This window comes from Plecotus auritus, assembly GCF_963455305.1.
Source record: "Plecotus auritus genome assembly, chromosome: 6".
NCBI classification, from domain to species: Eukaryota; Metazoa; Chordata; class Mammalia; order Chiroptera; family Vespertilionidae; genus Plecotus; species Plecotus auritus.
Window position 1 is genome coordinate 166,105,650 of NC_137773.1, and position 15,287 is coordinate 166,120,936.

Below are 15,287 nucleotides of genomic sequence, written 5' to 3' on the forward strand. Positions count from 1 at the left end.
TTATAATACAATCTCTATAATGAGGGACAGATAGGTTCTACAGCAATGACATGACATGAGCCATATAATATACAGGAAATGACAAACTGGAAAATACTATAAAAATGTTAATCCTGCCCATTTTAATAAGTAGTTCATATATTATTCTGCAGCACTCTTTCCAATAACTGAAGTCAAATGTCTAAGTAGAAATGTTAATATTTCTGCTGAATAGGACAAAAGTACTCAAACAATTCATATTTCAGTTGAGAGTAAATATCTATATGTTATATTTAAATTTTATGGGTTTACTTGTTAAGAAAAATACTGAATTCAATATTCTGTAGTTTAAATCTGTGTGATATTTACTGGATTATAAAGACAATTTGTTTATACAATGTCTAACTTGATCATTTAAGGTAAACAAACATCAAAGGAATGTCCCAAATATAAAATTTCCTTCTGTCTCTTTCCTCAAAGAAGCAGAAAAGAGATAGAGTTGAAGATACGTTCGATATAGAAAGCTAAACCCAGCATATGCTGCGGTTATCACCTGGTGAAAACAACAAGGGGAAAGCAGTGAACCTCACACCTGCCCAAATACTTACCGAGGGGCTGAAAAGAACGGACAGGACTTGTGTCCCGGCTGCTCTCCCGACTGGCCTCTCGGCTGCACCCTTGACTGACACTTGGTCGAGGAATACGACTGCTTCGGGCTGGTCCAGAGCATCAGCAGCATTTAAAAGGGAGAAAACAGAAGATAGAATTTTTATTTTGGATATTTTGGTTTTATTTTTCTTTCTTGAAAACTGATCAATAACTTAAGTTTTCTAAGGTTGGAAAGAAGTTAACTCTTCCTAAAAACGAAGCATTACCAGAAATATGGTTAAATTTCTTGAATACAGTCCTCTAATTTGTTTTAGATTAGAAGGGTAAAATAATAGTTTAGTAATTACATGAATTTATCTTATACTTTTTTTTTAATATATTTTAATGATTTTTTACAGAGAGGAAGGAAGAAGGATAGATAGTCAGAAACATCGATGAGAGAGAAACATCGATCAGCTGCCTCCTGCACACCTCCTACTGGGGATGTGCCCGCAACCAAGTTACATGCCCTTGACCGGAATCGAACCCGGGACCCTTCAGTCCGCAGGCCGACGCTCTATCAACTGAGCCAAACCGGTTTTGGCTATCTTATACTTTTAAGATAAACTATCTAATTCAATTTATAACCTATATTTCAATTTGCCTTGGATTTTAAGTTGTTTTCCTCTAATTTATAAGTGCCTAATCAGTCTTCAATGCTACCAAAACCTGAAACACAAAAGAAATAAAAGGTCCCAAGTCTCATGTAGAAAATCTTACCCACTGAGAGCCTAGAAGGACTAGCCTCTCTGCTACAGCCCTGGCTCCGTGGTATCTTGCTTCTCTTCTGTGCTGAGGCTGAATTGACCAGGACTCTTTGAACACCAGAGCTCACAGTGGAGAGAGCTGTTGTGGTCAGAACTCTTCCTGGAGATCCAGACCGGCTGCCAGCTGAACCAAACACACATACAAATGTTAAGATGTGAATTCCAAGATAATTTGCTGAAAGAATAAAAATTTAAGAAATACATCTGAGAACACTGTGCTAGTATTGTAACTAAGTGCAAAGAAAATGGAATGAAAAAGATTTATACATACCCATAACCTATGGGAAAAAACATATACTGAGTGGCCAGATTACTATGATCTCTGAACGCATAATAATCTGGCCACTCAGTGTGTGTGTGTGTGTGTGTGTGTGTGTTTGTGTATATTAGAGGCCCAGTGCATGAATTCGTGCATCGGTGGGGTCCAGCCAGCCTGGCCAGGGGAAGGGGACATGGGCTGTTGGCCGGCTTGCCTGCTGGTCGAACTCCTGGTTGAGGGGACAATTTGCATATTAGCCTTTTATTATATAGGATATACACTGAGTGGCCAGATTATTATGCATTCAGAGATCATAATAATCTGGCCACTCAGCGTATACTACAAATACTTAAACTGAATGGTAAATCATGTGAAATATACTTAAAATTTTGGGAGGTACAAGATACCATCTATGTTTGATAAGGACAACACTATTATGATTTTCAGAACACAAGTAGTATAAAAGATTTCCAAAGAAAGAACTTTCAGGCAATACATTTTATATGGCTAAAGCCATATATTAAAAAGAAAAAAATTAATAATCTGTCACTGCTATTGTTTTTGTTGAAAATATAATAAAAACTTGCTTCATGTTAAGTTGTCCTGCTGAGAATGCCTCTGAATGGGTATAACAAAGTTATTTTTAAAATTTTTACAAAATTAAATTTTAAATGTTTACAAAATTGGCCAGCTGAAAAGAAACTTGCTATTTGCCTTTAAATAGCAAAGGGATCTTGTGTGGCCACAGTCTGAGATGTAGAAGTACTGAGGGTAGAATAGGACTAAAAGGCAAATGTCAAAGAAGTCAGACCCTTTCCAACCTGGTGATACTCAGTCTTGAAAGGAACAGGATATGTGGTCGGGGAAATAGAGGAGGTAAATAAAATCTCAGAGATTAAGGCAAGGATTTAAAAAAAACCTTAAGAAACATGTTTTAAAACTAGAATTGCCTGGGTTAACTTTTCAGGGGATGAGCTCCTTGTGAAAACATTTTATGTCTGCATTGACTAGATAACTGCAAGATATAATCTGACTTTAGATTCTGAATGGTAGGTAGTAATATAGAAAAGTTAAACCTGCACACAAATAAATCTTCATGAAAGCAACATTTCCCCTTTGTTGGCATTACTTCTCCTAACCAACAGGGCAGTCACTGCTCACCTTGTGCAATCTTACCCAATCACATTTCATTTCCACAGAGCAGAGATTAAAGACTCAAATGCCAATGAGATAAGAAGGGATGTCAATGAGGGCACAGTGCTGAGTGTAAGGCAGGGAGTGGTGACTTTTTAGTTCCAGCCAGCTGTCTTGAGGTGATACTGGCCAGGTTTGGGAATTTAAAAAAAAAATGAAGCTTTAAAATTTCCTGATTTTTATTATGTTGTGTAGTAGACCAAATAATACATGAATGAAGACAGGCGGGATGTGGTCCATGGGCTGCTGATCTGTGACCCTTGCTATAGCTTTCTTGGCTTGGATTACTGAATACAGTATAAACATATGCTTAATTCCTAAACTTCACCAGCACACTATATGAAATATAACTTCCACTGGTTATAGCAATACTGTAAAACAAAGCAGTGTTTCTAATGAAACTAATGACTTAACTATTTGAGTAGAAGAAATTCTAAACTATTGTAGGGAAATTATTCAAGTCTACTTTAAAATGTGGCTCGTATGAATTATTTCATGATGTTTCAGGTGAAGAATCTTTAAATCAGGTTTCTTTAAGTTATAACCTTAGAGATACTCACAAGGCACCTATTTCTCCATGCAGTGTCTAAACTAAACATACACACCAAAACATCCAAACACCCAACATGCCACAAACTCACAATGCAACATAAGCTGATGGAATATTTTATGGGAACACTTGCAACAATATAAAAAGTGGAAATAATGAACTGAACATGTACAATATGGTATTCAGTTAAAACTAGTATAAGTTTAGGGGCAGAGGTATTTGTAGGAGACTAGAGAATTCCTTGAAGTGTGGGTCTATTCAGCAGACAGCAAACATACAGTATAGAAGGAGAGTAACCACTCCACCTATTCTAGATATATTGAATTTATCCAAATATTACAACAGTGATAACTGCAGTGCCTATGACTCATTTGGAATTACTTATACTTAGAAGAAAATATCAAGGTTCTTTCCCCAGCAAGAACTACCAAGGCTAATTATTTCTAAGAAAACCACAGAGTGATGAAAAGGGGCATGATGTACTTAGGAAGTATCACACTACTAAAAAATACTCTAATTTGTCAAAATTAAAAATGGATGCCTAATTTCTCTTGTGCTGCCTAAAGTATTCAAACTACCATATTATATTGTTATGAGATATTTTCAAAGCATTACTAAATCTCCTTTGCATGTTTATACCTGTGGGGTCAACTTGGATAATTTTTAAAATCCAGGGTTTTGGTAATAAAAGACAGGCCAAGGAAAAATCATAATGGGCAATATAGCTCCAAAGTGATGGGCTATTATGTTATGAATTTCTGCTGAATAGAACCCATTCTTGATAATGAAAGTAGGTGATCATACAATAGATGGACACATAGAGTCTACAGATTCTTACCACCAATGGTATTAGCAGATTGTGATCCTGAACAAGTGTAAAGGCAGAATTAGGGTAAGGGTTATAATCCATGTTGAGGGGAAGAGCAGATTTAAAGTGGATGGCAGATGGAAATAAGAAAGCTTTAGTCAGTTCTTAGAAAATAAAAAACTGTAAAGCAAAAAAAACCCAAAAATCCCAAAACCATAGATGTCTGTAACAAAAGCAGGTACATTTAGTAGTTTTTGCAGTTGGTAAGCTGAAATAAGACACTCATGTACAAAGCAGATGAAATGAAGTTGCAAAAATAAATGTAAATTCTTCAGCTTTTCTTCTGATGGCCTAAAATCTAAATAATTAAATGTTTAAGTTTTTATTACTTAAACATTTAATTTTAAACTATAGGCAAAGAAGAACTACAACATCTTATAGCTGAAGAAAAATTACATGAAAAAGCTACACATTTTATCTTTCTTAAGACACACAGAATAACACAAATGGCAGAGAGTGGGTTGGGGCAGGGAGACAAAGTTTCTGACAGGCTGTACAATCATTTGTACACAACCAGTCACTACCAACAACAAAAACAAAAAGACACAATCCGTACATAAATATAAATCTGAAAGTCTCAAACTTGGTCTGCTTTTATTTATTTTGGTTAACCATCAGAACACACCTGCTTTGATCCAAGAGTTTTTTTCTAAATGATGACATAAAAATATGGAAATACCATGCAAACCCTAATGAATTACTCTACAACAAAGTGAGATGGGTATCACAGCAATAATTCTGTAAACATATTATAAGGAAACTTGCATCAAATTCTATAGGGCCACAATATCTTTTTTCAAGAGGATGTGGAATGGAACATATAGTCATTCAAATAAAAAAGCAAGCAAAAACCTCTCCAACATGATTTAAATCTAAGTATAGTAAAAATGTCTTCTAGTTTTAAAATCCTACTTAGGTCTAAAACCCTATCATTACGTTCTCACTCTTTTCTTTTTCCTTTTTTTAAAACATATTTTATTGATTTTTTACAGAGAGGAAGAGGAAAGGATAGAGCATTAGAAACATCAATCAGCTGCTTCCTGCACACCAGCTACTGGAGATGTGCCTGCAACCAAGGTATATGCCCTTGACCAGAATCAAACCTGGGACCTTTCAGTCCGCAGGCTGACTTTCCACTGAGCCAAACCGGTTAGGGCTGTTCTCACTCTTTAGGAAAGATTTTGAAGTATTGTGGATTAGGGTTTTAAAGTTAAAAAAAAAAAATCAATATAAAAAAATTATGCTATATTCTACTGAAGTTGTTAAATACACCTAAAAGTGAGGTCCTTAAGTAATGTATTAAAAATCCATACACTAAGCACTTTGAATCTCTACTGTGAGTTCAGTCTTTAAACTTCACATTTTCAAACTTCATCATTATTTATTTCTTTGTTTCCTGAAGGCCACAGAATAACACAGTATAGAAGTACACAACAGGAATATAAAGTTAAGTTGACATTAGGTTTTGAATAACAAATTTTATTAGCTGAAATATATAGTACTTACTCTGGGCCCAGGCACTTAAGTGTATTAAATGTACTTCACATCATTTAATCCTCACGACAATCCTATGAGAATATGCTCTTCACTTTACAGATGAGTATATGTAAATACAACTTAAAAAAACCTGGAGGGCCATGATTCAAATCTGGGCAGTATGGCGCTGGAGTCTGTGATTTTTCCCCCCAATATATTTTTATTGATTTCAGAGAGGAAGGGAGAGGGGGAGAGAGATAGAAACATCAATGATGAGAGAGAATCATTGACTGGCTGCCTCTAGCACTTCCCCCCTACTGGGAATCAAGCCCGCAACCCAGGCATGTGCCCTTGACTGGAATCAAACCTGGGACCTTTCACTCCGCAGGCCAATGCTCCACTAAGCCAAATTGGCTAGGGCTCTGTGATTTAAATCAATAATTCTCCAACTTTTTTGTAATACAAATTATTTGGTGATCTTATTATAGATTGAATTGAATATGGCATGAGATTGTGCATTCCTAACAAGTTCCCAGTGATGCTGATGCTGGTCTGGGCAGACATTTGAAATATCAAAGACTCTAAACTACTATGACACATTGCTAAAGATTAAGTTACTTTAAAAAAGTATTCTAAAAACACACAAGATCAGGGAAGACTGTGATATTATCCATTCCTAATTGGTTGGGAGAAGAGCCCTTACCCAGAAGGCATTTGCCATTTTTTCTATTTGTAAAATTTGTAATTTTACTGAGCATTTCTGCCTATTTTTAGGACTCTTGTTGAGTGCTCCCACTGTTACTCTGCCTGGATTTTTTGGCTTTGGAAAGAGGAGGGGAGAAGAATCTGCTAGGTAGAATTATATATTCACCACCCTGGCCTTCTCCAAGCCCAGCTATCTTTTGATTCCAAGATTCAGGAATCGGGTTAAAAAGGAGACAAAATAGGGCTTCTTTTTCTTGATAAATCACCTAAGCAACATGGAAGATAGTTAAATCTATTCCTTTCCAAAATAGCCTGTATGTATAATAACCCCAGAATGACTTCCCTAGAAAAAAATTTCTATTTTTAGAGATAAGTGCTAATGAAAATCTTTTGGTAAAGAAGGAATGGGAACAAGCTGCTTTAAATTAATAATGCCATAAGTGTATGTGTTACTGTTCTGGAACATGTAGAAATGGATCATTCATTTAACCTAAGGCCTCAAAATTGTGCTTTTTAACAACTGGCCTTATACAGAAGCTCAGCTTCCAATAAAATAGCAAAAATATAAATATTAAATTTAATAAGAAATGTAACAGAACTGGTCATTTTAAGTTGTTTCCTCACTATGAATCAGTTTATAGCTGCCAAAAATGCTAACTATATTCTAATAGATTTTGGGGCAAATATGAAGATACCATGTATCTGTCCTTGAATAGCATTAGCTAGATGCAACCAGATTAGATGTTAATACATGGCAATTATTTTGCCTCTAAAAAGCACAATTTTCCATTTGCAAGTTTCTGAGTAAACTGTCAAAACCTTAATACTAAGAGATCTGTGCTACTTAAAATATCTCCATGCAAAAGTTTATACAGCAGATGAAGTTATTCTTTCTAAGTGGCAGATATTAATGATGCAGCCCTAATAACACACCAAAGACAAGACAACACCCACTCAAAAAAATTCCAAAACATGCACAACAACTGACCCAAAACATTGAAAAAAAAAAATACCTTCATTTTTGTCAGGTGATGATGAACCTAAAGTATAGAACAAGAACTCAGTATGTGGCTTGTCTTTTTAAAATTAGCTTTGTCTTTATCCACTGGTCAATCTCCTAATACAGTAATATATAAGCAACACACTTATCATAACGTATTACAAATATAGGAGAACTGATAGGCAATACGTACGCTGTGACTGAGACACCATTTTTGTTCGACTTCTTCCTCTGGAATCTGTCTTGGCATTTCCTATGCCAGCAAGTGGTGCTGAAAGCTTTGCTCTCACCCGACCTAAGGAATAAAATGTTTTACATAAATAAAGGCAGTTCTGTATAATAATATTTAGTAACGAGGGGGGAATCTCATTAAAAATTTCTAACTGAGTGTGGTTTCCAAGTATTCTTAAATTCTGTAATAATATAGTCATCACTTATAGGTTATAATTCTCTTAAAATTTTAAAAATATATACTGTTTTTTATGTGTTCCACCATAAGCTAAATTTCCACCAAGGATAAGAGTAAAGTCAAACTAAAAGATTTCTATTCTTAGTTTGATTAGTCCAGTAGAATTATAACTAAGAAAGTTACCATAGACATTCTATTTGGTAATTCCAACTCTAAAATTTCAGTATCTATGACATTTATTCTCAAATCCAGAGCATATTAAATAAAGGAACAACAACCCAAACAATTCATTTAACTGAAAATATACTTCTTCTAAAGGGATTTGCAAGAACATCTTACTAGGTAAAATATTTAATCCTGTTATCCTGTGCTAAACATCAGATTACTACAGATGGATATGGATGTGTTTACCATTGTCTTCCCCCAAGCAACCAATTTCATTTATAAAATGATTTGAGAAGTAACTATCACACAAAAGTTGGCAACTTTCTCAACACATTTCTTTCTCTACCTCTCAGCTGTACTCCATTCTCCTCTACGAGACTCATCCCCTCCACAAAACCAAGCCACAAACATCTATCTCTGGAGCTCTTAAATCAAAAGAGATAACGCTTATTAAAGCAGGTACTTTGGTCTTCTTAAGATATAGTTTCAACCACTATCAAAGCAGAGCCAATACCAATCACAAAGAAGGGCTCAGAATCTTTTTTATTAAAAGGTACAATTTGTAGGGCAATCACAATATACTGCCTAGCCTGATATGAATACATCAGCCACGAAAAATAACCGGAATACTAAGGAGAAATTACAAAATTAAGATAAGAGAATAAGAATTGGGAATAAAACAAAAGCAAAACCAGAAGTATAGTTGGTAGAGTCCTGCACTCTATCAACTTCTTCAAGGTTCCATAAAAAAGCCCATAGTTAGGCCTTTCACCCTTTTAGAGTCTGTTTAGAGTTGGATACAATGTTCTCCTGACTAAGAAATAAAACAGAAAGATATAATTATTATTTTTGAAATAGATAATTTATCCAATATAACAAAGAAATTAGGATAAGTTAAGTATTGGTACTACATTCTAAATTACAATAACACAGTGCCAGAAACCATTTTCATAAAGAATTCCAACTTAAAACATAAAATATGAAAAGATTTCAAATATATCAGAGTAAATATGAGAAAAAGAACAAGTTAAATCTATTTGGTTTTGTATCACAAGAAAGTGTCACATCCATGTCAGACTTAGGAAAAAGAAAATGTGTATCCAATCAGATATTTAATAAGACAGACTTCATGTAGGAAAATATAAAAATTGAATTTTTCCCTTCTCTACAAATTAAAAAGCAAGAAATATTAATTTTTAAGCGGGCTCAGTAAAATAAATATTATATCTAGCAAGTGTTTTGTACTCTCAAATTCAAATCACATATGTAATTCCCTAGTAACTAATTCAAAAACAAAGATACATTTAAAAGCTGACTAAACACATTTAAAAGCTGATGATATTTAAACTCCAATAAAGCAATGGCACATGCTTCCCCAAAGTATAAGTGAGTTGGCATACATTAAAAAACCATAAACACAAAAACAAAAGAAAAGCATTACTGTCACTATGGAAACAAATGGAACTGTGTGCTAACTTTATACTAGGTATTATTAAACATGTTAAGCAATTATGTTTTTCCAGCATGAAATGATTGAAGATACAAAGCAAAACTCCAGAATGAAGAATTAAAAAAAAATAATCCACATACATAACTAACACAAACCAAACATAAAATGTAGAAGCTACCACAGCTGGCAAATAATATAGATTTGCAAAGAAATTAGCCTATTTTAGTTTTTAATATTTAATTCCTATTGATGAAAATATTAATATAGAGGTATTTGCGTTACTAGCAAAATGTATAATTCTTACCATCTTCAGATGCTGTTCCTAAATAAGAGAAATAAAACAATAACATTTCAACAAATTCTGCCAATGCTAATTGTTAAGACCTACTTTGTGACTCCCACCCAAAACTAAAATGAAAGGGTAAAAACAAAACTTCCTACTCTTAATAGTCTTTAGTTAAGGTTCATTTTGACAAAGAACAAAAATTGAGGTAACCTAATGACTCACAGCACAAAAAAGGTTAAAACTAGACAACTAAAAATGGCAAAATTCCATAACGTAAACTTTTTTCTCCTGTATTTCATACTCAAAATTTGAAATGAAGAAAATCAGAAAAATTAATCACTCAAGAAAGATGCAACTGTCATTATTTCCCTTTGAAATTAAGATTTTTATAGATTTTTCCAGAGTAAGAGTATTTTTGGTGCATTTTCAAAGTTAGTCCACAAGAGAACTAGAAAAGCTAACTGACAAACATAGGAACCAAATCCACAACCTAGGCATCATTAACTCAGTATTGTCACCAAAGCATTATAAAGACCTATCAATCCATCAGCTATTTACTCAACATTTATGTTTGCTCCCTAAGATGTCAATGAAAATGAGCAAAAATGACCAAACACAAATATCATAGCTCAATACTACTAAAGGGCAATAACAGATGTCTCTCTGTGTGTATATAGATATTTTTAAAAATATAAGATCGAGCATCAGTGAGAGTAACACATCACATAACAAGTGTCAAACAGGCTGATGTTTCTGACCCAAACAGGAAAATATTTTGATCTGAAAAGTAAGAATGATTTGTTTTTAAAGGATCCATAATCTTAGTGATAAAAGTCATATCAAGAGTTTGATGGACTTTCATTTCATTCAAAAAATTTTAAAAATTAATGAAATATATTAAACATTAGAGAAACATAGAGACTAATATAAGTAACACTCATGTGCCCAATGTTCCATTTCTTCAGAATGAAAGATATATCAATTTCAGAGATTATGTAAAAATTGACAGAAAAAATACAGTTCTCCATTTTTCCTAGATCTCATACTGTGACTTACAGATTCAATATCTTCTTACAAGCTCTTTTATAAAACTCAAATTCCTAGATAACATGAAGGTACCTAATGCAGTGAAGGGAAAGTATGGACAAAATACTGTCTATTAATAGACAAAAAAATGCCCCCCAGATAAAAAAATACCATATTGAATCAAGTAACAAAAAATCATTTGAATAATGAAATGAAAAAGGCAAAGCTTAAAGTAAGTCAAGTTTTGATTAAATGTTAGTTTAAAAGTCACTCTTACAAATATAGCATCTGTAACTTGCATTTTATATTCATAAATAACCAAATGAATCTGAAAAACATGTCATTTGTCTCTCTGTATCAGAGTTAGTAAAATAAAGAATTGAATCCAATAACTTATGAGATTCCTTTCTATTCTTCTAAGTCTGTTATATTAGAGAAACACTCAAGAAATAAAGGTTATTACTAAGAGCTCAGGTAAAAACATTTAAGATAACTGATTTAACTTACAACAAGCAGTAATCTAGTATTTGGGTAGACTAGCAAGTGGATATGCCTAACCTAAAATAAAATCACAGCGTCGTATAGGCATTTTCACATAAAGGGTGCTGCTAAATAAGCAGTCTATTTTCAGAAATGAAGAAAATAAACAAAGATATTAAATAGAATCCAAGAACCATAAAAATCTTTAGTAATAGAATCAGGGAGTTCTTACCATCCATCTTGTCAGAAGTATCCTCTATGATGAAAAAGCAGGTAAAGAACAGAGGAAAACTTAGTATATAAGAAAAATGATTATATAAGACCCAGAAAACATTATTTTTAAGAAGACAGAATTCTGTAACACCTTAATCAATAAAGAAATTAAAAAAAAGAAGACAGAATTCATAGTATAGACATACATATGAAGCTTGTTTTCAACTAAAACATTAAATAAGGTGAGGTTCTTAGTAGATAGAGACAATAACAACAACAACAACAAAACCTATGAGTCTGATTTTCACCAGCCTAGAGAGAGAAGTTAGCGAAGCCCATGTCCTAATCTTGGACCCTTGCCATCATCAGGCAAACCCTCGGCTCTTGTCTGTTGAGTTTCTCCTAACCAGAGTCACACCTTGCCTTGCTTATTCTTTTCCTCTGTAGCCTACAGGAAACCCAAAATTCTACTTTTTGGCTCTCTCATCATTATCTTATCTAGTGCCCTGTTGTTTCCCCACCCCATCCTTTCTTAGAACTCTCAGGCCCTATAAAACCTTAAGTCTGGATAAATCTACTCAATGTTTCTACTCCACTACTTGAGGTGCCCAATAGAGAAAATTACAAAACCATGAAATCATGCAGACCGGCACAACAAAAACTGGGATAATTATCAGGCTTTGTGTCTGTGCAGGAAAGTATTGACATATCGAGTTTGAGTTGATCTTAAGGATCTTATGGGACAGGCCTTTGGGAACTTTGTTTTGGATGCACCCTATACCAATGAAAGGTTATTCTGTGTGCAAGATGAGGGGTGGAGGGAGGAATACTGAGGTCTTAAGCCAGCTTCCCTGGGCAGAAATACTGGGAATATGTTCCTGCTTCTCACTGCTGGAGGAGGGAGCACTTTATGTGCAGCCCTCATCTTCACCTCTGGGAAGGAGAACTTTGAAAGGCTAGCTGATGAGTCTTTTCCCCTTGCTGATCCTGGTACATGTCCTTTCACTGTAATAAACCTCAGCTATGAATACAACTGCCTCTGAGTCCTGTGAATCCTTCTATCAAGGCCCAAATATGGGTGGCTGAGGAGGGGCAGAAGAATGCCCACTACTTGTGCCCCCTCAATGGCTATTCCAAAACTCAAGCCACTTCTCGGACACCCTGCTTTTTATTAGCACATGATCCTGACCTCTGACTCCCCAGGCGTCATCACAACAACCTCCCGGATGACAGTTTTCTCAATGTCCACTCCCCAACCTCCAAATACATCTGAATCTACCTCCTTCATTTCCTTCCCTTCTACATCAGTGAAACTGGTGCCCCTTTCACATCCAAGGTGAACTTCCCAGCTATGCTCTATACTCCCATTCCTCAGGCCTTTCATGAAATTTTGGTCATAAATTATTTCTTCTCATCCTTGCATTTTTAACTTCGTCTCTCTATTAACTCTACCATCTTAGGATACAAACATATTTAACTCCTCTGGTCTTAAGAAACAAAAAGTTCATTAACCTTTTTTATTTTATTTTATTTTGTTATTTTTTCCAGTGATTTTTAGAGAGAATAGGAGGGAGGGAGGGTAAGAGGGAGGGAGGGAGGGAGGGAGAGAGAGAGAGGGGAGAGGAGAGAGAGTGAGAAAGAAAAAGAGAGAAACATGGATTGGTTGCCTCCCTACCGAGGATGGGGATAAAACCTGAAATCCAGATATGTTCCCTTGACCGGGAATCACACCCAAAATCCTGACATGCTCGGGCCGATGCTTAGCAACACTGGCCAGGGCCATTTTTTCTTTTTTCTTTTTTTTAAAAAAAAGCTAATTACCTTTAACTACAAAAATTCCCCACAATGTTCTTTCAGCGCTTATCAAGCACAGCAAAAATTTATAGGTTCTTCTCCCAACTCCTTTCACAATTAACTGAAATCTGACTCCTGTCCACATGACACCAACAAAACCATTTCTTTTCCATTTTAGCAATTCCATAAACCCAGTTGTTGAGAAAAAATATTCATAAATATGCATAAATATACCAAAGTTTCCTTAACATAAATTATTGTCTCCCATGGCACCAAGCTTTCCTCTTCAGGATCAAGTTTTAAAGGGTAAACTCCAAAACACTCCTAATATTCCTAGTTTCCAAAGGATTTGGTACTTTAGTGGAAGAAAAAACCAAGAGCCACAGGAAACTAGCTCGTCCCTATGAACCTGGGTCAGATGAAGAAAAGAGAATAGCGGACAGGATACCTTTCCCTTCTTTAATGAAGCAAACATGCAATTCAAACTTTAAAGAACCAAAAGAAACAAATTAAGTCAATCTCATGGCATTATTCTAGGCTTCCTTATGAAAAAAATATGTTGCAAATTAGCTTTCTATTTCACGTTAAAACATTTCAAATATAATATTTTGTGGTATTACAATGAATAGATATTAAATGTATTTTATTTTTAAGACTTAGGATGAATAAGTTTTATTTTTGTTTGTTTTCCAGTTTTTCCTCACTTAAAAAATTAAAATATAATTCATGTACCATAAAATTCACACTTTTATAGTATACAAGTCAGTGTTTTTAATATACTCACAAGGTGTACAACCCCCATTACTACCTAATTCCAGAACAGTTTCATCACTCCAAAAAGAACTCAGACCCATTAGGAGTCACTCCCTATTGCCCTGACTCCCAGCCCCTGGCAACAACTAATTTACTTTCAGTTTCTGTGGAACCACCAAATCTGGGGTATCAGGATGACAATCCAACCAAATGACCTACCCAGCCAGGGAGGAAGGCACCAATCTTAACTTGCTTGTTATATTTACAGGTCTTTCAATTTGTATTTGTTTGATTACAGCTGAGGTTCAACATTTGTTCTGGTGTTTTGGAGGCCAATTTTGACACATGATTTTCTTGATATATATAGAATATTTTTTCTATAAAAATAAGCTGTTTCTCATAGATAAGTATGTGGCAAAAACTCTTTCCCTTTTAGTTTTCAGCTATTTGACTTCATGTTTTCACATGATTTAAATCTGAGGAACTCTTCCCTCACGGGTTTTTTGGCCTTTATGTTTAGCAATTCCTTCTCCCACCTGAGATTAGATGAATAACTTTTATCAAGTTGTTCTATGTTTTTGTTCAACATTATAGTCATCTGGAATACATTTTTATATGGTGTAAAACAAGGTTCTAACTTAACTTTGTAGCAAATGGTTAAGCCATGAGTCTAGACACCATTTACTGAATAATTTATCTTTTCCTTACTAAATGTAGCTGCTAGCTTTATCAGGTACTACATTCATACTAAACTCTCTACTTCCTACTGTGTTCCAATGATCTGTCTGCCTGATGTTCCACCAGTACTACCGATGAGAAAGAAAAATGAAGCACAAGGCAGAGATAAACAATGTGGATAACCACCCTCCAACTTTAAAGTTGATGGACATAAAAAGAAAACTCTGAGTAGCCTTAGGAAACATAAGTTTAAGCTTTGATTATGATTACGTCTTGCAGTTTTCCCAGACCCTCAAAAGGCTTTATTTTCTTGGTGAGGGAACAAAAGTGGAAAAAAGAGAACAGAGAAGCTGGATACAAAGCCGGTGTCATTCCTAATCTTCCTTAGTAACCAGTGGTTGGATGTGGCAGTAGTGCGAATGCTATGAAAATGCTATAGGCAAACCATGGAATCAAGAACTTTTCCTTTGATCAAGATGATTAGGAAGACGACAAGAGGGAAAAGTGGAAATGTGATAGCTTACATACCTCAGAACCATGTCCCAAGTACAGAATCATATTAAAACATATGGACTATCCTTGACGGG

General features: G+C 34.8%; 1 protein-coding gene across 50 annotated transcripts in view; it reads right to left on the bottom strand.

Moving 5' to 3' along the window:
- CLASP2 (cytoplasmic linker associated protein 2) overlaps positions 1 to 15,287 on the bottom strand; it is a 149,307-nt gene that overhangs the window by 57,438 nt on the left and 76,582 nt on the right. For 16 of the 50 annotated variants that reach the window (XM_080673653.1, XM_080673641.1, XM_080673636.1 and 13 more), the window contains 7 exons: positions 11,495 to 11,518; positions 9,775 to 9,792; positions 7,640 to 7,741; positions 7,460 to 7,486; positions 4,236 to 4,262; positions 1,348 to 1,518; positions 588 to 695 (listed from right to left, as the gene is read on the bottom strand). In XM_080673653.1, the coding sequence (XP_080529779.1) occupies positions 588 to 695; positions 1,348 to 1,518; positions 4,236 to 4,262; positions 7,460 to 7,486; positions 7,640 to 7,741; positions 9,775 to 9,792; positions 11,495 to 11,518 (477 nt within the window). The remainder of the gene's footprint in view (positions 1 to 587; positions 696 to 1,347; positions 1,519 to 4,235; positions 4,263 to 7,459; positions 7,487 to 7,639; positions 7,742 to 9,774; positions 9,793 to 11,494; positions 11,519 to 15,287) is intronic. The other 34 variants (XM_080673649.1, XM_080673647.1, XM_080673639.1 and 31 more) reach the window with 7 other exon arrangements.